At 42.6% G+C, this 20,399-nt stretch overlaps 1 protein-coding gene across 1 annotated transcript in view; it reads left to right on the plus strand.

Moving 5' to 3' along the window:
- Nucleotides 1-2,001: 2,001 nt before the first annotated feature.
- ZNF235 (zinc finger protein 235) overlaps nucleotides 2,002-20,399 on the plus strand; it is a 31,018-nt gene continuing 12,620 nt past the window's right edge. The window contains exons 1-3 of the mRNA XM_044257185.1: nucleotides 2,002-2,026; nucleotides 12,144-12,270; nucleotides 13,203-13,289. Coding sequence (XP_044113120.1) covers nucleotides 2,012-2,026; nucleotides 12,144-12,270; nucleotides 13,203-13,289 — 229 coding nt within the window. The 5' untranslated portion in view covers nucleotides 2,002-2,011. The remainder of the gene's footprint in view (nucleotides 2,027-12,143; nucleotides 12,271-13,202; nucleotides 13,290-20,399) is intronic.

A 20,399-nucleotide genomic window follows, 5' to 3' on the forward strand; every position in this document is an offset into this window, starting at 1 on the left:
TCTCCCTTACCGCGATTAGCAATAAACTCCGTATTATCGACGGTCGTAACGGTGATATCCAAGGAGCCGACACCTGATGCAGCTTTGAGATCCAAAGTCCCCTAAGGAACTTAGGTTCAGCCTAAGTCATTTTCACGTTTTCCATTTTTAGCACCATCCCCCGACTTGCTCCCGCTAAAAATCTTGGTTAACTTCACCGTGTAAGCTTCAGCTCGCAATTCCTTTCTCATGAGCTTTAAGAAATGTATGAAACAAAAAGAAATCTGACAGTTACAGCGCCAGAGGAAGGACTCAAGCTGAATCGCATCTTTGCCAGAACCGAGAGCCAGCTGGTGGGAGGCGCGGCCGCGCGAGCTGCATTCTGGGAAATGTAGTCCAGCAGGTGCGCGAAACCTGAGGCGCTTCCCCTGGGCATTCTGGGAAGTGTAGTCCAGGAGCTGGATGTAGTCGGCGGCTCGGAGGCACTTCCGCTCCTGGAAGGCGAGGTCGGGGCCGAGGTTGCTGGCAGTGAGGTGAGTTAACCGCGCGTTCCTGCGGTCCCTCCGAGCCTTCTCGGCCTCGGCGTGGGGCCAACAGCCAGCCGGCCTTCGCTCCTGGGGAAGGGGTGTCGCAGCCGGCGGCGGAGGACGGGGACGAAGGCAGCGGCGGCGGAGTGCCGCTGCTCCGCGGAGCCTCGGCGTCTGGGCGGACGCGCGTGGCGAGCGGAGTTTGAAGGTCTCCCGCGCTCTCCGCGCCCCTGGCCCAGGTCGCGGACCTGCCAGCCCGCGCTGCGCCCGCCTCGCGGTAAAACAACGGGCGAGTGACTTGACAGCTCCTTGCCTCGGTTTCCCCTTGGCTAAAAAGCGTTAGCGCCTTCCCAGTGGTGTTCTGGGAATTCAGTGAGATTGGGTAGGAAAGCTAGAAATCAGTGCCTGGTGCAGGATCGGACGGGACCGTGAATTCTGTCGTCAAACTCGGGCCCCGGGTGGCTGGGAAGCTCCTGAGAGCCCGGCGTGGGCTCGGAGCCCTAGCTGCAGCTCCGCTGGCCCTTCACTGATTTACGCTGGGGGGCCGGTCCTGCACGCCTGGACTCCTCCGTGACATTAGAGTTCTCTTCAGACGGACCCTGGGGAAAGTTCTCCGTGGTTTATCCCAGAGAAACAGCTGTGAGCACGGCCTCGCAGAGTGCCTGCGGCATAGCGAGTCCTTAACTGTTCGCAGCGTGCGGCAGCTGCGTGCCCTTAGTTTACATGCAGCAGGATTTCTTAGTCTGCGGTTATTAGCCATTATTTGCCTCCGTGCATACGGAAGAAGAAACTTAGTTGAGGCTCTTCCAGCTAAGTAACATGCTCAAGTAATTACACCTATTAAAATGGTGTAATGTGGGGGGAAGCATGATAGTCTATCATTAGCAGTACAACAAATTATCTGTGGGATCACCAATCAGTTAGGGTAACGGTAACTCATGGCTCCGAATTCTGGGTGTCTTAAAACATTCTTTTTTTATTTTAACTTTTTTTTTTTAACAAATCTGCAAGGGAAGTTTTATGAAGCATAATGGCATCTGCTTATTTGACACTGCAAGACATAGGGAATACTGACATTATTATGATCCCCGTTTACATGTGACTGGATGGAGGCGCAGAAAGATTAATAACTCCCTCAGGGTTTACGCTGCTAGGAAGTAGAAAGCAATAAGCAGAAATGCAGAATTTGAACCCAGCTACTTTGGCCCCATTAAGTTATATTGCCTGTATGTCTCTCATTTCCTCTCCTACCCAGGCTCAGGAGTGCTCTGGAAACTACCAGAAGCACTTATGTTAGGGACTGTTTTTGTATGAAGGCAGCTGACTGAGGGCGCCCAGGGGAAGCTGGAATCCAGCTCCTGTTCTAAGTTCTGCCTGGAGAAAGAGGCACTTTTTCCTTTTGGCACAAAGCACCACACGGACTAGCAGCTCTCTCATGATGACTTTCCCTTCCACAGTTTTGCCATCCCAGAGCTCTGCCTCTCCCCAGAAGGAAAAGGAGAAAAATGACCAAGTTCCAGGTAAGTTGGGCTTGCCTTCCTATTCCTTGAAATGATGTCTCATTTCAAAAGATCGGATGCATTTTACCCCTGCTTGGAAAGGGTAAAAGGGGACCCAAGACGTTTGCTTTTTATTTCCAAATAATAGTGTGAAAATTAATATTAAAAAAAAATATTACACATTACAAATATGTTTACAAATCAGTTTTAATTGTCCCACATTCCTTCTCATTTGAGTTGACATGTCTAGATTTTTAATCATACTTTAAGTACATTTTGGATTTTCTTTTTAAGATTTTATTTATTTATTTGACAGAGATCACAAGTAGGTGGCAGGGATTGGGGGAGGGCGGTGCGGGGAGCAGGCTCCCTGCTGAGCAGAGAGCCCGATGCGGGGCTCAATCCCAGGATCCTGGGATCATGACCTGAGCTGAAGGCAGAGGCTTTAACCCACTGAGCCACCCACGCGCCCACATTTTGCATTTGTAAATGTAATTTTATACTACCTACAATTTATGATGTTGATGATGATGATGGTGATGTTAGTCTCTATACAGTACATCATTAATTTTTGATGTAGTGTTCCATGATTCATTGTTTGCATATAACACCCAGTGCTCATTATAGTGGGTGTCCTCCTTAATGCCCATTACCAGGCCCACCGTCCCCCCACCCCCTCCCCTCTAAAACTCTCAGTTTGATTCTTGGAGTCCACAGGCTTTCATGCTTCATCTCCCCCTCTGAATTCCCCGCCTTCATTTTTTCCTTGCTTCTTCTAATGTCCTCTGTGCTATTCCTTACGTTCCACAAATAAGTGAAACCTTATGGTAATTGTCTTTCTCTGCTTGACTTATTTCACTCAGCATAATCCCCTCCAGTCCCGTCCATGTCGATACAAATGGTGGGTGTTTGTCCTTTCTGATGGCTGAGGAATATTCCATTGTGGATTTGGACCACATCTTCTTCATCCATTCATCTGTTGAAGGGTATATCGGCTCCTTCCACAGTTTGGCTCTTGTGGACATTGCTGCTATGAACACTGGGGTGCATATGGCCCTTCTTTTCACATCTGTATCTTTGGGGTAAATACCAGTAGTGCAATTGCTGGGTCATAGCTCTATTTTTTATTTTTTGAGGAACCTTCACACTGTTTTCCAAAGTGGCTGCACCAACTTGCATTCCTACCGACTCTGTAAGAGGGTTCCCCTTTTTCTACAGCCTCTCCAACACTTGTTGTTTCTTGCCTTGTCGATTTTTGCCATTCTAACTGGTATAAGGTGGTATCTCCATGTGGTTTTGATTTGAATCTCCCTGATGCCTAATGATTATGAACATTTTTTCATGTGTCTGTTAGCCATTTGTATGCCTTCTTTGGAGAAGTGTCTGTTCATGTCTTCTGCCCATTTTTTGACCTGATCATTTGTTTTGTGGGTGTTGAGTTTGAGAAGTTCTTTATAGATCTTGAATATCAGCCCTTTATCTGAAGTGTCATTTGCAAATATCTTCTCCCATTCTGTGGGTTGCCTCTTTGTTCTGTTGACTGTTTCCTTTGCTGTGAAGAGTCGTTTTATCTTGATAAAGTCTCAAAAGGTTATTTTTTTTTAAGATTTTATTTATTTATTTGACAGAGAGAGTGATCACAAGTAGGCAGCGAGGCAGGCAGAGAGAGAGGGGAAAGCAGGCTCCTCACTGAGCAGAGAACCCAATGCGGGGCTCGATCCCAAGACCCTGGGATCATGACCTGAGCTGAAGGCAGAGGCTTTAACCCATTGAGCCACCCAAGCGCCCCTCAAAAGGTTATTTTCGCTTTTGTTTCCTTTGCCTTTGGAGACCTATCTTGAAAGAAGTTAATGTGGCTGATGTCAAAGAGGTTAGTGCCTGTTTTCTTCTCTAGGATTTTGATGGATTTCTGCCTCACATGAGGTCTCTAATGCATTTTGAGTTTATCTTTGTGTATGGTTTAAGAGAATGGTCAAGTTTCATTCTTCTATACATAGCTGTCCAATTTTCCTAGCACCATTTATTAAAGAGTCTTTTTTCCACTGGATGTTTTTTCCTGCTTTGTTGAAGATGAATTGACCATAGAATTGCAGGTCCATATCTGGGCTCTCTACTCTGTTCCCCTGGTCTATGTGTCTGTTTCTGTGCCAGTACCATACTGTCTTGGTGATCACAGCTTTGTAGTAAAGCTTGAAATCAGACAACGTGATGCCCCAGTTTTGTTTTTCTTTTTCAGTATTTCCTTGGCAATTTGGGCTCTTTTGTAGTTCAATGCAAATTTTAGGATTGTTTGTTCCAGCACTTTGAAGAATGCCATTGGTATATTGATCGGGATGGCATTGGAAGTATAGATTGCTCTAGGCAGCATAGATATTTTAACAATGTTTATTCTTCCAATCCATGAGTATGGAATGATGGAATGTTTTTCCATCTCTTTGTGTCTTCAACGCCTTCTCATAAGTGTTCTGTAGTTTCTAGAGTATAGATCCTTTACCTCTGGTTAGATTTATTTTGAGGTATCTTCAGGTTTTTGGTGCTATTGTAAATGGACTTGATTCCCTAATTTCTCTTTCTACAGTTACACTCTTAGTGTATAGGAAAGCTACTGATTTCTGTGCATTGATTTTGCATCCTGCCACATTACTGAATTGCTGTATGAGTTCTAGTATTTGGGGATGGAGTCTTTTGGGTTTTCCACATGAAGTATCATGTCATCTGCATAGAAGGAGAGTTTGACTTTATCTTTGTCAGTTTGAATGCCTTTTATTTCTTTTTGTTTTTCTGGTCACTGTTGCTAGGACTTCTAGTACTATGCTGAATGATAGTGGTGAGAATGGGCATCATTGTCATGTTCCTGATCTTAAGGGAAACGCTCTCAGCTTTTCCCCATTGAGAATGATAATTCGCTGTAGGCTTTTCATAGATGGTTTTTATGGAATTGAGGAATGTTCCCTGTATCCCTACACTCTGAAGAATTCTAATCAGGAAAGAATGCTGTATTTTGTCAATGCTTTTTCTGCATCAGTTGAGAGGACCATGTGTTTCTTGTCCATCCTCTTATTAATGTGTTCTGTCACATTGATTGATTTGTGAATGTTGAACCACATTTGCTTCCCAGGGATAAATCCCACCCAGTCATGATGGATAGTCCTTGTAATGTACTGTTGGATCCTATTATCTAGGATCTTGTTGAGAATCTTGGCATCCATATTCACCGGGGATATTGGTCTGAAATTCTCCTTTTTCTGGGGTCTTTGCCTGGTTCTGGGATCAAGGTAATTCTGACCTTAGGAGTCTGGAAGTTTTCCTTCTGTTCCACTTTTTGAAACAGCTTCAGGAGAATAGGTTTTATTTCTTCTTTGAATATTTGGTAAATTTCCCCAGGGAATCCATCAGGCCCTGGAATCTTGTTTTTTGGGAGGTTTTTGATCACTGCTTCAATCTTGTTACCAGTTATTGGTCTATTCAGGTTGTTAATTTCTTCCTACTTCAGTCTTGGTAGTTTTATAGGTTTCCAGGAATGCATTCCTTTCTTCTAGATTGCTTAATTTTTTTGCATTTGGTTGTTGATGATAATTTCTAAAAATTGTTTCTTCCAATTTTAGTATATGTGCTGCTGAAGCAAGCACTCTAAGAATTGTTTCTATTTCCTTGGTGTGAGTCATGATCTCTCCCCTTTCATTCATAATTTTATTACATAATTTTATTAATTTGGGTCCTTTCTCTTTTGGATACATATGGCCAGTGGTTTATCACTCTTACTAAGTCTTTCAAAGAATCAGCTTCTAGTTTCATTGATGTGTTCTCCTGTATTTCTGATATCTAATTCATTGATCTTTGCTCTAATCTTAATTATCTCCCTTCTTGTGCCTGGCTTAGGCTTTATTTATTGTTTTTTTTGTTTGTTGTTTTTATTTGTTGTTCTTGCTACCCCAAATTTAAGGTGTAAAGTTAATTTGTGTATTCAGAAGTTTTTCTGTTTTTTTGAGTGAGGCTTGGATGGCTATGTATATCTCCCTTAGGACCACCTTTGCAGTATCCCTTAGGTTTTGGACTGATGTGTTTTCTTTTTTTTTTTTTTTTTTTAAAGATTTTATTTATTTATTTGAGAGAGAGAGACAGTGAGAGAGAGCACGAGCGAGGAGAAGGTCAGAGAGCGAAGCAGACTCCCCATGGAGCTGGGAGCCTAATGTGGGACTCGATCCCAGGACTCCAGGATCACGCCCTGAGCCGAAGGCAGTCGTCCAACCAACTGAGCCACCCAGGCGTCCCATGATGTGTTTTCTTTATCATAAGTTTCCATGAATTGTTTAAGTTCTTCTTTGATTTCCTTGTTGACCCAAACATTCTTGAGCAGAATGTTCTTTAGCTTCCAAGTGTTTGAATTTCTTCTAAACTTTTTCTTGTGGTTGAGTTCCAGTTTCAAAGTATTGTATTGAGAACATGCAGGGAGTAATCTCAATCTTTTGGTTAACAGTTGAGACCAGATTTGGGACCCAGTATGTGGTCTATTCTGGAGAAAGTTCCATGTGCGTTTGAGAAGAAGTATTCTGCTGTTTTATGGAGGAATGTTCTGTATATGTCTATGAGGTCCATCTGGTCCAGTGTGTCATGCCAAGCTCTTGATCCTTTGTTGATTCTTCTGCTTAGATGATCTGTCTAGTGCTGAGAATGGAGTGTTGAGGTCTCCTACAGTTAACATATTGTTATCAATATGTCTTTTTATTTTGGTTAACAGATGGCTTATGTAGTTGGCTGCTCCCATGTTGGGGACATAAATATTTAGAATTGTGAGATCCTCTTGTTGGATAGACCCTTTAAGAATGATATACTGTCCTTCTGTATCTCTACCTCTAGCCTTTAGCTTAAAATCTAATTTGTCTGATGTGAGAATTGCTACCTCAGCTTTCTTTTGAAGTCCGCTGGCATGAAAGATGGTTCTCCATCCCTTCATTTTCAGTCTGGATGTATCTTTGGTTCAAAACAAGTCTCTTATAGACAGCATATGGATGGGTCCTGTCTTTTTATCCAAACTGCAACCCTGTGCCATTTCATGGGAGCATTTAGGCCATTCATGTTGAGAGTGATTCTTGAAAGATATGATTTTATTGTCATCATGTTGCCTGTGAAGTCCTTGTTTCTATAGATTGTCTCTGTACATTTCTGTATCACTCTTGGGGAAGTTCTCCTTTTATAGAACCCCCCCCCCTTTAATATTTTGTGCAGGCCAGCTTGACGGTCACAGATTCTTTCAATTTCTACTGCTCTTGGAAGCTCCGTGTCTCTCCATCCATTCTGAAAGACAGCCTTGCTGGATAAAGTATCCTTGGCTGCATGTTCTTCTCATTTAATACCTTCACTATGTCTTTACCAGCCCTTTCTGGCTTGCCAGGTCTCTGTGGACAGGTCTGATGTTATTCTGATGTGTTCCTCCCCCTGTACATAAGAAATGTCCTCTTCCCATTGCTGCTTTCAAGATTGTTTTCTTGGATCTTTGATTTATGAATTATACTATAATATGTCATGACATTGGTCTGTCCTCATTGATACTGGGAGGGGTCCTCTCTGCCTCTTTGACATGAATGCTTGTTTCCTTTCCCAAATTAGGGAAGTTCTCAGCTACAGTTTGCTCAAATATATTTTCTAGACCTCTCTCTCTCTCCACCCCTCAGGGATCCCAGTAATTCTAATATTGAAATGTTTCACTGAGTCACTAATCTCTCAGTTTGATCCCTTGTATTTTTGTTTTTCCCATGCCACCTCAGTTTCCTTCTTTTCTATCATCTCATTCTCTAGCTCACTAATTTGTTCTTCTGCCTCATTTACCTGGCAGTCGGAGTATCCAGTTTAGACTGCCTTTCATTCATAGCATTTTTAAGTTTGGCCTGATTAGAACTCATTTCTGCCCTTAGAGATTCTATACTATCGTTATTTTTTTTTCTCAAGCTTAGGTATCGCCTTGATAATTGTTACTCAGAAGTCTTTTTCCAACATCTTGCTCATATCCATATCCTTTAGTTCTGTGGCAGAGGCCACAGTCTCTGATTCTTTCCTTTGTTTGGGGCTCCTCCCCTTAGTCATTCTGTTGAGGGGTGGTTGAGGGAATGTACAGAGTCCAAACTATTGACCATAACCCAAGCAAGATACACCTGTGTTTTATAAGAATCTTAGGGTTGTCGGCCTCTTGTTCTTTCAGCATGTCTTCTGGGGGCGGGGACTGCCACACTGTTCCTCAGACAATCCTGTTTGGACAGAGTTGCCCTCTCCCCTGTGGGGGAGTATGCGCTCAGTGAAAACTGGTTTTGGGGGCAGGAGTGTTTTGTTCTCTGGTGGCTTTCCTCATCTCTTCCAAGAGTCAGAGCAAAAGTGACCTTATCCAGTCCTTTGTCTCAGAACAGAGAGGCCTCAGTCTGTTCTCCAGAAAGCCCTCCAGGCCACACTGTTTCTGTTTCTGTCTGTGCTGCTGAAAACTGCAGCCACCTGGGCTGTTTTCCCCACAGCAGCACCCCCAACCATCATTCCCAGGGCTGGGCACGTCTCTGCCCTTTGCGCTTCTAAAACTGACAGTGCCCCTGTAGTTCCAGGTTTCAGTCTGGGGGGCTGCCCTGAAGTCCTTTCCCTGTGGCCTCCAGTCTTCAAAATCTACGCCAGGTCCGCAGTGCAGGAGGCTTTTGCCTTCCTGGCACAAGATCACTGAAGCTCCCTCCCCCTTCCGTGTATCCTCCTATATCTGCCTGCAGAATCATAGCTCCCTGCTTCATACCTGGAGACCAACTGCCAGAGACATTCTGTTTGTAGAGCTCCAGATGCATCTTCTTATATCTCAGGCAGATTTCGTGGGTGTCCAGGATGGATAGATGTCCAGCTAGTTCAGGGGACCGGTTGAAATAGAGTCCCCTACTCCTATGCCTCCCCCCCACCATATTACCTACAATTTAAATGATCACATCATTTTCCATAATTTACCTATGCTTTATCCTAATCTCCATTTATGTGGATTTACCATTTTAAAGATGTTTGTGATAACAGTTTGCTAACATCATATAACCTTTCTTCCTAAGTACAGAAACTCTGAGATCTCAGGTTTGTTTGTTTTTTTCTCCTCTTTAAAGCTCCAGGGACTCCGTGGTTTTCTCACATGTGGTGCCTCACATTTTGTTGTAAGAATGTCTATTTTTTTTTTTAAGATTTTATTTATTTATTTGACAGAGGTTACAAGTAGGCAGAGAGGCAGGCAGAGAGAGAGAGAGGAGGAAGCAGGCTCCCTGCTGAGCAGAGAGCTCCATGCGGGGCTCGATCCCAGGACCCTGAGATCGTGACCTGAGCCGAAGGCAGTGGCTTAACCCACTGAGCCACCCAGGCGCCCCAAGAATGTCTATCTAAACTGTGGCTTGGTGTGGCATAGTCCACCTCGGACTAAAGTCAGAGAAAATAATTTTAGTTATCTTTAAACAAGAAGAGCCAGATTTGGAGTGTACCTGGTTGGCTCAGGCCATACAGCATGAGATTCTAGATCTTGGGGTCTTGAGTTCAAGCCCCACGTTGGTCATAGAGCTCACTTAAAAAATAAGTAAATAATTTTAAAAAGGAACTAGATTCCTTTTTTATTCTAAGTTAAACCATGTGCGTATTATAGTTAGATGTTTATTTTGTTCATTGACATGTTAGTATGTTTTAAAGAAGTACATACTTGATTTTAAAAATCCTTAGTACTAGGGATTTACCAGACATTTACTCTGTGGAACAGATGTGTGAGGATATAGGTGGTCTTACCTGCATTTTAAGATGAAGAAACAGGCTTGTGAACCTTCAGATACCTACTGACATCCACTCAGTGCCCAGTGACACTAAAGTTCCTATTGTCTAAGCCAGGAGTTTCAGGTGTTAAATCACAGTAAATGGAAAGATCCAAAAGAAAAGAGACTTCTCTATTCAGGGACCTGAGGCCAGGCTGCATGCGTGCTGGGATGGCTGGTAGACGGAAGACTCCAAAACTAATACATCCTCACCTAATTCCCTTTCTTAGTGGCTGTCTCTCTGTCAGATGTATCAGCTCGTTGTTTAGTGTGTAGATGCTCAGAACTCTAGCTAGCATTGAGATAATTTTTATTTCTATACAGAAGAAGTTGGTGTACATAATAGGAAACAGGAGCCAGTGGGCGGGTCAGTGAACGTGGGAATTTATACACACTAGGAAAAAGGCTTAATATTCTCAGTACAAATTTTACTGATCTATAAGATACTCTATAAGATCTATAGGATTATGAGCAAAGGAAACAAAAGGGTAATATATAAAAAAATCAAAAGATATTTTAAAAATTATTTGTGTATTGGGGCACCTGGGTGGCTCAGTGGGTTAAGCCGCTGCCTTCGGCTCAGGTCATAATCTCAGGGTCCTGGGATCGAGTCCCGCATCGGGCTCTCTGCTCAGCGGGGAGCCTGCTTCCTCCTCTCTCTCTCTCTGCCTGCCTCTCTGCCTACTTGTGATCTCTCTCTGTCAAATAAATAAACAAAATCTTAAAAAAAATTATTTGTGTATTGGGGCTCCTGGGTGGCTCAGTGGGTTAAGCCTCTGCCTTTGGCTCAGGTCATAATCTCAGGCTTCTGGGATCGAGCCCTGCATCGGGCTCTCTGCTCAGCAGGGAGCCTGCTTCCCTCTCTCTCTGTCTGCCTCTCTGCCTACTGGTGATCTCTCCGTTAAATAATAAACAAATAAGTAAATAAATATCTTAAAAAATTATTTGTGTATAGTTGACATGCTATGTTGAAAGACAGTTTTTTTTTTTTTAAATTAAGTATGTGGAGGGCACCTGGGTGGCTCACTTGGTTGAGTGTCCGACTCTCGGTTTCAGCTCAGGTCATGATCTCAGGTTTGTGAGATCAAGCCCTGAATCGGGTTCCACACTCAGCACAGAGTCTGCTTGAGATTCTTTCCCTCTCCATCTGCCCTGCCCCTCTTGCACACTCTCTCTCTCACTCTCCCTCTCCCCCATCCCTCAAATAAATCTTCTTTAAAAATTAAAAAAATGAAATAAGTGGAAATCTTTTTTTAAAGTTTGATCACTTATCAAATTACCCAAAATTTTAGAAATAAGATAATGTCTAATTTTGGTCAGAAGATAGAGAATCAGGGATACTTCTGTTCTCTTACAGGAAGAGTTCATTGGGAAAATTGTCATTATATTAGCAAAATAAAGGTGCCTATTTTTCAACAGTGCAATTGCCACTTCTTGGAACTTATCCTAGGGAAATAACAGGACAGTTGGCTGAGATCTGTGTAAAAATGTTTTCTGCAGCATTATTAATAATGTAGAAAAGCTATTCATTTCTTGGAATCATTAAATATATTCTAGATCACCATTTTTACAGAATATTATGCAACCAGGAACAATGATGGTAGCAGTAAGAGTGACAGCTGACATTTGTTGAGTACTTAATGCACATTAGATGCTGTCCTAAGTCCTTTATATATTCTCATTTGATCCTTATGATGTAGACTATCACACAGATAAAGACATTCAAGTATTGAGAAGTTAGGTGACTTGACCACGGTCCCAAAGTCAGTAATGGACAGAGCCTTAGAGGCATGTAGTCTCCAGAACAAGGCTCTTAACCTTGACACTGAATTCTGCATTTGACAGATAGGGCGTGCACCTGAGATCCCAGAGAATGAACTGTGCACCTGCCCGGCGGGGTGCTGAAGGCCTGTTGGATGGGCACACGTGGACGAAGTAGTAGGACTGCCCAGTGAGAGAAGGAGACGGCCTCTATTAAATACTGTTGAAACAAATTCATGCAACATTTCTGACAAATTTCTTAGAAAATTTGGCACTGTCGGTCAAATTCTAAAATGTGTGTGATACGATTTGACCATGACTGTTCTAGAGACGTAACTGTATGGAGGGCACCATGTTGCTTGTACACTGGTGGTTTTTGTTTTTCTTCTCTTTCCTTCTCCTCCCCCCGGGACCCTTGCATTTTTGGTGTGCTCGTGGAAGGGGAGAGACTACCACTAAGAAGAGTTGCTCCGATCCCACACAGTGTGGAACAACATCCCCATAGCTCCTCCCCCTCCTCAGCGCGGCCCTGCTGCCAGTGTCCACTGTGAGATTGAGTCTGCGTGTGCTTGTTGTTGTAGGAGGCGGTGACGTTCAAGGATGTGGCAGTGGTCTTCAGTGAGGAGGAGCTGGGGCTGCTGGATTCCACCCAGAGGAAGCTGTACCGTGACGTGATGCTGGAGAACTTCAGGAACCTGGTCTCTGTGGGTGAGGATAGGATCCTTCTTGAACTCTTCCCCTCAAGCAGGGTTTCTCCTGACGTTGGAGGCAGATGGTTCTTTGTTTTGAGGAGTCTCCTGTGCATTTTAGGATGTTTAGTGGCATCCCTGGCCTCTGCCGACCAGTTCAAGGCTTCAGGACTCCTCAGACACCAGAGTTTTCTAGTCCCTTTGGAGCACAGAGACAAGACATTTCTAGTCTTTATTCCAAGGCAGGTATTGTCTTGTGTAAATGAACTGTAAATGGACAGTTAAGCTTGTCTTTACCTGGATCTGTATTTCTTCTATCTTTTTTAAATTCATTGATCATGATCTACTGGTGGGTCAGGGAACTAATTTAGCAAATTGAATCAGCAGTCTTACTGAATACTTACAGAACAGAGTAATAGCATCAGAGCTGTTACTTAGAATGGCACACGTCCGTGCATTCGGCAGGGGTCAGAGCAAGTGGTTTCCAGGGAGAGGTGTCAGACTGGGAAGGATGCAACAGAAACAGACCTTGGTTAGAAACAGTTCACTTTAGGGGTGCTGGGGGACCCTCAGTTGGGTATGCATCTGACTTTGATTTTGGCTCAGGTCATGATCTCAGGGTCGTGAGATGGAATCCCGCATGGGGCTCTGCACTCAGCCCAGAGTCTGCTTGAGATTCTCTCTCCCCCCTCTGCCCTGACTTCCTCTCCAAAAAAACAAAAGTGAGAAAGAATAAGAAACAGTTCATTGGATCACTTACTTCGAGAATTTGTATGGTAGTGATATACTTCTAATGATACCAAGTGTATTACTTATTGTGGGTGGTGATAGGAAAGTGATAAATGCTGCCTTGGGGAGAGGCAGAGCCATATTATGTTATTAAATCAGAGCCAAAATTTTTTTAGTACTTTTGCCCTTAATGTTTTCCACTTTTATCTTATCATTTCATAGGGCATTCATCCTCCAAACCAGATATGATATCCCAGTTGGAGAGAGAGGAGGAGAAGCTTTGCATGAAGGAGATCCGCACTGAAAGAGGTAGGCACTCGGATAAGAACTATGTGGCTGGGGTCACTGTAGGTGACAGCCCCATTGTTCTGCCTCTGTTCTGGATGGTCTTCGCACGGCAGCCAGAGAGAGCCTTTGAAAACAAGAATCATAGCACGTCACTCATCTGTTTCAGACCCTCCACAGGCTTCTGCCTTCACTCAGAGTAAAAGTGGAAGTGCTCGTGGTGCCTGGGGGGCGGTCATTGAAGCATCCACCTCTTGTTTGGGCCCAGGTCCTGATCTCAGGGTCGGGAGAGTGAGCCCTGCGTCAGGCCCTGCACTCAGTTCAGAGTCTTTTTGAGGTTCTCTCTGCCCCTCTGCCCCCGCCTGTGTGTTCTCTCTCAAAACAAAAACAAAAACAAACCAAAAAAACCAACAAAAAAACAAAAACAGGTGCCTGGGTGGCTCAGTCAGTTAAGTGCTTCTCCAGCTCAGGTCATGATCCTGGAGTCTCAGGATTGAGTCTCACCTTGGCTCCGTGCTCAGTAGGGAGTCTGCCTCTCCCTTTGCCCCTCACCCTACTTGTGCTCTCTGTCTTGCTCTCTCTCTCTCTCAAAAAATACAATCTAAAAAAACCAAAACCAAAGTGTTCTAGGGGCCTGGAAGGCCCTGTGGTGTGTGCTCATCCCCCAGCTTCAACACGCATTCTGCATTTTTCTCCAGTCGTCCCTTCCCGCCCCCCCACTGCTTTGCCAACCTGACTTGGGCCTCAGACAACACAGATACGCTCTACATCAGGACTGTTTTCCTTCTCTTCTCTGGCTGGAATGCTGCCAGCCTGTACACATCCAGTCACTCTGGCTTTCTTACTTATGTCACTGAGAAGTCCTTTCTTCCAAGGCCTTGTCTGACCACCGCTTAAAATGCCATCTCCCATCACACTCCATTCCCTTGACTTGCTTTAATTGTGTGTAAGCACTACACCACCAGACTGACTAGCATATAGGATTTTGAAATTGTGGTAAAATATACATAACATAGAATTTATTTTAGCTGGCTGCATTAAGTACGTTCCTGTTGTTGCATAACTGTCAACGCTGTCCATCTCCAGAACATTTCCGTCATCCCAGACTGCACTCTACACATCAGGCAGTGACTCCCTGTTCTCTCCTTATCCCAGTTCCTAGTAACCACTGCTCTCCTTTCCGTGTCTATGCATTTGACCCTTGCAAGTACCCCACGTGAGTGGAGTCATGCAGTGTTGGCCGTTAGTGTCTGGTTTTTCTCTTTTAGTGTAATGTCTTCAAGGTTGATGGTGTCGTATGTTAGAATTTCCTTCTTTTTTATGGCTGAATAATAGTTCACTGTATGTACAGATCACATTTTCTTCATCTTTTGTTGGACGTTTGGATGGTTTGTACCATTTGGTTATGGTGAATAATGCTGCCGTGAACAGGGGTGTACAAGTATCTGTTCAGGTCCATGCTTTCCATTTTTTGTGTGGATACCGAGACTAGAAATGCTGGATTGTATGGTAATGTTTTTTTATTATATTTGAGAGATAGAGAGAGCATGCACGAGCGGGGTTGGGGGCGGGAGGGGCAGTGGGAGAGGGAGAAGCAGACTCCCCGCTGAGCAGGGAGCCCAACATGGGGTTGGAGCCCATGACCCTGAGATCATGAGCTGAGCTGAAGGCAGATGCTTAACCAACTGAGCCATCCAGGCACCCCTCGTTTGGTAATTCTATTTTTAATTTTTGAGGAATCGCCATACTGTTTTTCTTTTTTTTTCTTTTTTTTTTTTTTTAAGAATTTATTTATTTATTTGACAGAGAGAGATCACAAGTAGGCAGAGAGGCAGGCAGAGAGAGAGAGGAGGAAGCAGGCTCCCCGCTGAGCAGAGATCCCGATGCGGGACTCGATCCCAGGACCCTGGGATCATGACCTGAGCCGAAGGCAGCGGCTTAACCCACTGAGCCACCCAGGCGCCCCCGCCATACTGTTTTTCATAATAGTTACACTATTTTGTGTTCCCACCAACAATGTCCCAGTTTATTGGGACATACACTTCTCATCCTTACACTTGCTGTTTCGTGTGGGTTGTTGTTTTTTAACAACTAGTGGGTACCAAATGGTATCTTGTTTTGATGTGCATTTCTCTAATAATTAGTGAAACTGAGCATCTTTTCATGTGCCTGTTAGCCATTTGTACATCTTCTTCAGAGAAATGTCTGGGCAAGTCTTTTGTCCATTTTTGAGTCATGTTTGTTTTCTGTTGAGTTTTAGGAGTTCTCTGTATTCTGAATACTAATCCCTTACTAACTGGATATATGATTTGCAAATATTTTCTCATTCTGTGTGTGGCCTTTTTCTCTATTGATAGTGTCTTTTGATCATTAAGAATTTTTAATTTTCATGAAATTTTCAAATTTGTCTTTCTTTTATTCCCTGTGGCTTTGGAGTCCTATCCAAGAAATCATTGTTAACTCCAATATCATGAAACTTTTGTCCTATGTTTTCTCCTGGGAGTTTTATAGTTTTAGATCCTTTAGATCTTTAATGCATTTTGAAGTAATTTTTGAAAATGGAATAAGGAATGGTCTGACTTCATTCTTTGACGTGTGATTATCCAATTTTTCTAGCACCATTTATTGAAAAGACTGTCCTTTTCCCCTTGAATGGCCTTGGCACACTTGTCAAAAACCATTTGACTGTGTATGTGATGGTTTAGTTCTGAGCTCTCTAGACTGTTCCCTTGGTCTGTATGTGTTTACACCAGTACACTGCTGTTTTGACTACTGCAACGTTATAATAAGTTTTGAAATCAGGAAGTAACTGCCTCCAACGTCTTCTTTTCTTTTTTCTTTTCTTTTCTTTTCTTTTTATTAACATATAATGTATTATTTGCCCCAGGGCTACAGGTCTGTGAATTGTCAGGCTTACACATTTCATAGCACTCACCACAGCACATACCCTCCCCGATGTCCATCCCCTATCCACGCTATCGCTACCCCTTCACGCTCCAGTAACCCTCAGTTTGTTTTGTGAGATTAAGAGTGTCTTATGGTTTGTCTCCTTCCCCCGTCCATCTTAATTCGTTTGATCTCTCTGATATGAGGAATTTGAGAGGCAGGGTGGGGGGCTATGGGAGGTAGGAAACAAAACAACTTTTTTCTTTTTTAAACGTTGTTTTGGTGACTCGGGGAATTTCAGGATGGGTTTTTCTGTTTTTGTATTATTAGAATTTTGATAGAGATTGCATTGAATTTGTAGATCCTTTTGAGTAGCATTGATATCTTTTTTTTTTTTACCCAATAGAAATGAAATCATTTTTATTTTTTTATTGTGTTAGTACCATACAGTACATCATTAGTTTTTGAGGTAGTGTTCCATGATTCATTGTTTAAATAACAGCCAGTGCTCCATTCAGTATGATTTCCTAACAATATTAAACCTTCCAATCCATGAACTTGAGCTGTCGTTCCATTTTCCTATATTTTTAATTGATCAGTGTTGTAGTTTTCAGTGTATATGTCTTTCACCTCCTTGGTTAAGTTAATTCTCAAGCATTTTGTTCTCTTTGGCACTATTATATATGGAATTATTTTCTTAATTTCCTTTTAGAATTTTCGTTGTTTATATGTAGAAATGCAACTGATTTTGTGCATGACTTTGTTCCTTCCTACTTTGCTGAATTCATTTATTAAACAGTTTTTGTCTGGAACCTTTAGGATTTTTCAAATCATATCCTCTATGAACAATTTTTTTAAATTAAATTGATTTATTTATTTTCAAAAAAACAGTATTCATTATTTTTTCACCACACCCAGTGCTCCATGCAATCCGTGCCCTCTATAATACCCACCGCCTGGTATCCCAACCTCCCACCCACCCCCACCACTTCAAACCCCTCAGATTGTTTTTCAGAGTCCATAGTCTCTCATAGTTCACCTCCCCTTCCAATTTCCCCCAACTCCCTTCTCCTCTCTAACACCCCTTGTCCTCCATGCTATTTGTTATGCTCCACAAATAAGTGAAACCATATGATAATTGACTCTCTGCTTGACTTATTTCACTCAGCATAATCTCTTCCAGTCCCGTCCACGTTGCTACAAAAGTTGGGTATTTGTCCTTTCTGATGGAGGCAGATGTGTATATGGACCACATCTTCCTTATCCATTTGTCCATTGAAGGGCATCTTGGTTCTTTCCACAGTTTGGCGACCATGGCCATTGTTGCTATAAACACTGGGGTACAGATAGCCCTTCTTTTCACTACATCTGTACCTTTGGGGTAAATACCCAGTAGTGCAATGGCGGGGTCATAGGGAAGTTGTATTTTTAATTTCTTGAGGAATCTCCACACTGTTCTCCAAAGAGGCTGCACCAACTTGCATTCCCACCAACAGTGTAAGAGGGTTCCCCTTTCTCCACATCCCCTCCAACACATGTTGTTTCCTGTCTTGCTAATTTTGGCCATTCTAACTGGTGTAAGGTGATATCTCAATGTGGTTTTAATTTGAATTTCCCTGAGGGCTAGTGATGATGAACATTTTTTCATGTGTCTGCTAGCCATTTGTATGTCTTTATTGGAGAAGTGTCTGTTCATATCTTCTGCCCATTTTTTGATATGATTGTCTGTTTTGTGTGTGTTGAGTTTGAGGAGTTCATTATAGATCCTGGATATCAACCTTTTGTCTGTACTGTCATTTGCAAATATCTTCTCCCATTCCGTGGGTTGCCTCTTTGTTTTCTTGACTGTTTCCTTTGCTGTGCAGAAGCTTTTAATTTTGATGAAGTCCCAAAAGTTTATTTTCGCTTTTGTTTCCTTTGCCTTTGGAGACATATCTTGAAAGAAGTTGCTGTGGCTGATATTGAAGAGATTACTGCCTATGTTCTTCTCTAGGATTCTGATGGATTCCTGTCTCACATTGAGGTCTTTTATCCATTTTGAGTTTATCTTTGTGTACAGTGTAAGAGAATGGTCGAGTTTCATTCTTCTACATATAGCTGTCCAGTTTTCCCAGCACCATTTATTGGAGAGGCTGTCTTTTTTCCACTGTTTATTTTTTCCTGTTTTGTCGAAGATTATTTTCCCATAGAGTTGAGGGTCCATATCTGGGCTCTCTACTCTGTTCCACTGATCTATGTGTCTGTTTTTATGCCAGTACCATGCTGTCTTGGTGATGACAGCTTTGTAGTAAAGCTTGAAATCAGGTCGCGTGATGCCCCCTGTTTTATTTTTGTTTTTCAACATTTCCTTAGTGATTCGGGGTCTCTTCTGATTCCATACAAATTTTAGGATTATTTGCTCCAGCTCTTTGAAAAATACTGGTGGAATTTTGATCAGAATAGCATTAAAAGTATAGATCGCTCTAGGCAGTATAGACATTTTAACAATGTTTATTCTTCCGATCTAAGAGCATGGAATGGTCTTCCATCTTTTTGTGTCTTCTTCAATTTCTTTCATGAGTGTTCTGTAGTTCCTCAAGTACAGATCCTTTACCTCTTTGGTTAGGTTTATTCCCAGGTATCTTATGGTTCTTGGTGCTATAGTAAATGGAATTGATTCTCTAATTTTCCTTTCTGCATTTTCATTTTTAGTATATAAGAAAGCCACTGATTTCTGTACACTGACTTTGTATCCTGCCACGTTGCTGAATTGCTGTATGAGTTCTAGTAGTTTGGGGGTGGAGTCTTTTGGGTTTTCCATATAAAGAATCACGTCATCTGCGAAGAGAGAGAGTTTGACTTCTTCATTACCAATTTGGATACCTTTTATTTCTCTTTGTTGTCTGATTGCTGTTGCTAGGACTTCTAATACTATGTTGAACAAGAGTGGTGAGAGTGGGCATCCTTGTCATGTTCCTGATCTCAACGGGAAGGCTGCAAGCTTTTTTCCCATTGAGGATGACATTTGCTGTGGGTCTTTCATAGATAGATTTGATGAAGTTCAGGAATGTTCCCTCTATCCCTATACTTTGAAGCATTTTAATCAGGAACGGATGCTGGATTTTGTCAAATGCTTTTTCTGCATCGATTGAGAGGACCATGTGGTTCTTCTCTCTTCTCATATTAATTTGTTGTATCACACTGATTGATTTGCGAATGTTGAACCATCCTTGTAGCCCAGGGATGAATCCCACCTGGTCATGGTGGATAATCTTTTTAATGTGCTGTTGGATCCTGTTTGCTAGGATCTTGTTGAGAATCTTAGCATCCATATTCATCAGTGATATTGGTCTGAAATTCTCCTTTTTGGTAGGGTCTTTGCCTGGTTTGGGGATCAGGGTAATGCTGGCTTTCATGTGTTTCATTTTCTTTTGGTAAATATCCACTAGTGCAATTACTAGTTGATGTGGTAATTCTATTTCTAATTTTTTGAGGAACCTTCCTACTGTTTTCCATGGTGGCTGCAAAAATTTACATTCCCACCAACAATACACAAGGTTTCCTTTTGCTCCACATTCTCACCAAAACTTATTATTTCTTGTCTTTCTGATTCTGGGTACTCTAACAGGGATGAGGTGGTATCTCATTATGGTTTTGATTTGCATTTTCTTGAGGAGTGATGTTAGGCATCTTTTCATGGGTCTCTTGACCATCTTTAGGTCTTCTTTCGAAAAATGTCTGTTCAGGTTTCTTCCCATTTTTTAATTGGATTATTTAGTTTTTAGGTGTTGAGTTATAGAAGTTCTTTATGTATTTTGGATATTAACCCCTTATCCGAGGTATCGTGCAAATATCTTGTATTCACTCGGTTGCCTTTTTACTTCATTGATGGTTTCCTTTGCTGGAAGCTTTCTATTTTGATGTAGCCCCCGTAGTATTCGTGCTTCTGTTTTCTTTGCCTGAGGAGATAGATCTAGAAAAATGTTGCCGAGGCCAAAGTCAGAGAGGTTACTGCCTGTGATCTTTTCTAGGATTTTTATGGTTTCCAGTCTCACACTTAGGTCTTTAAACCACTTTGAGTGTATTTTTGTGAATGGGCTAAGAAATTGGTCCAGTTTTCCCAGCACCAGTTACTCAAGAGACTATCTTTTCCCCATTTTGTAATCATGCCTCCTTTGTCATGCCCCCCCAGTACCCATCATCTGATTACCCCATCCCTCGCTCCCCTCCCTTCTGTAACCTTAGTGTTTCCCAGAGGCCTCATGGTTT

The sequence above is a fragment of the Neovison vison genome, chromosome 7 (assembly GCF_020171115.1).
Source record: "Neovison vison isolate M4711 chromosome 7, ASM_NN_V1, whole genome shotgun sequence".
In the NCBI taxonomy this organism is placed as follows: domain Eukaryota; kingdom Metazoa; phylum Chordata; class Mammalia; order Carnivora; family Mustelidae; genus Neogale; species Neogale vison.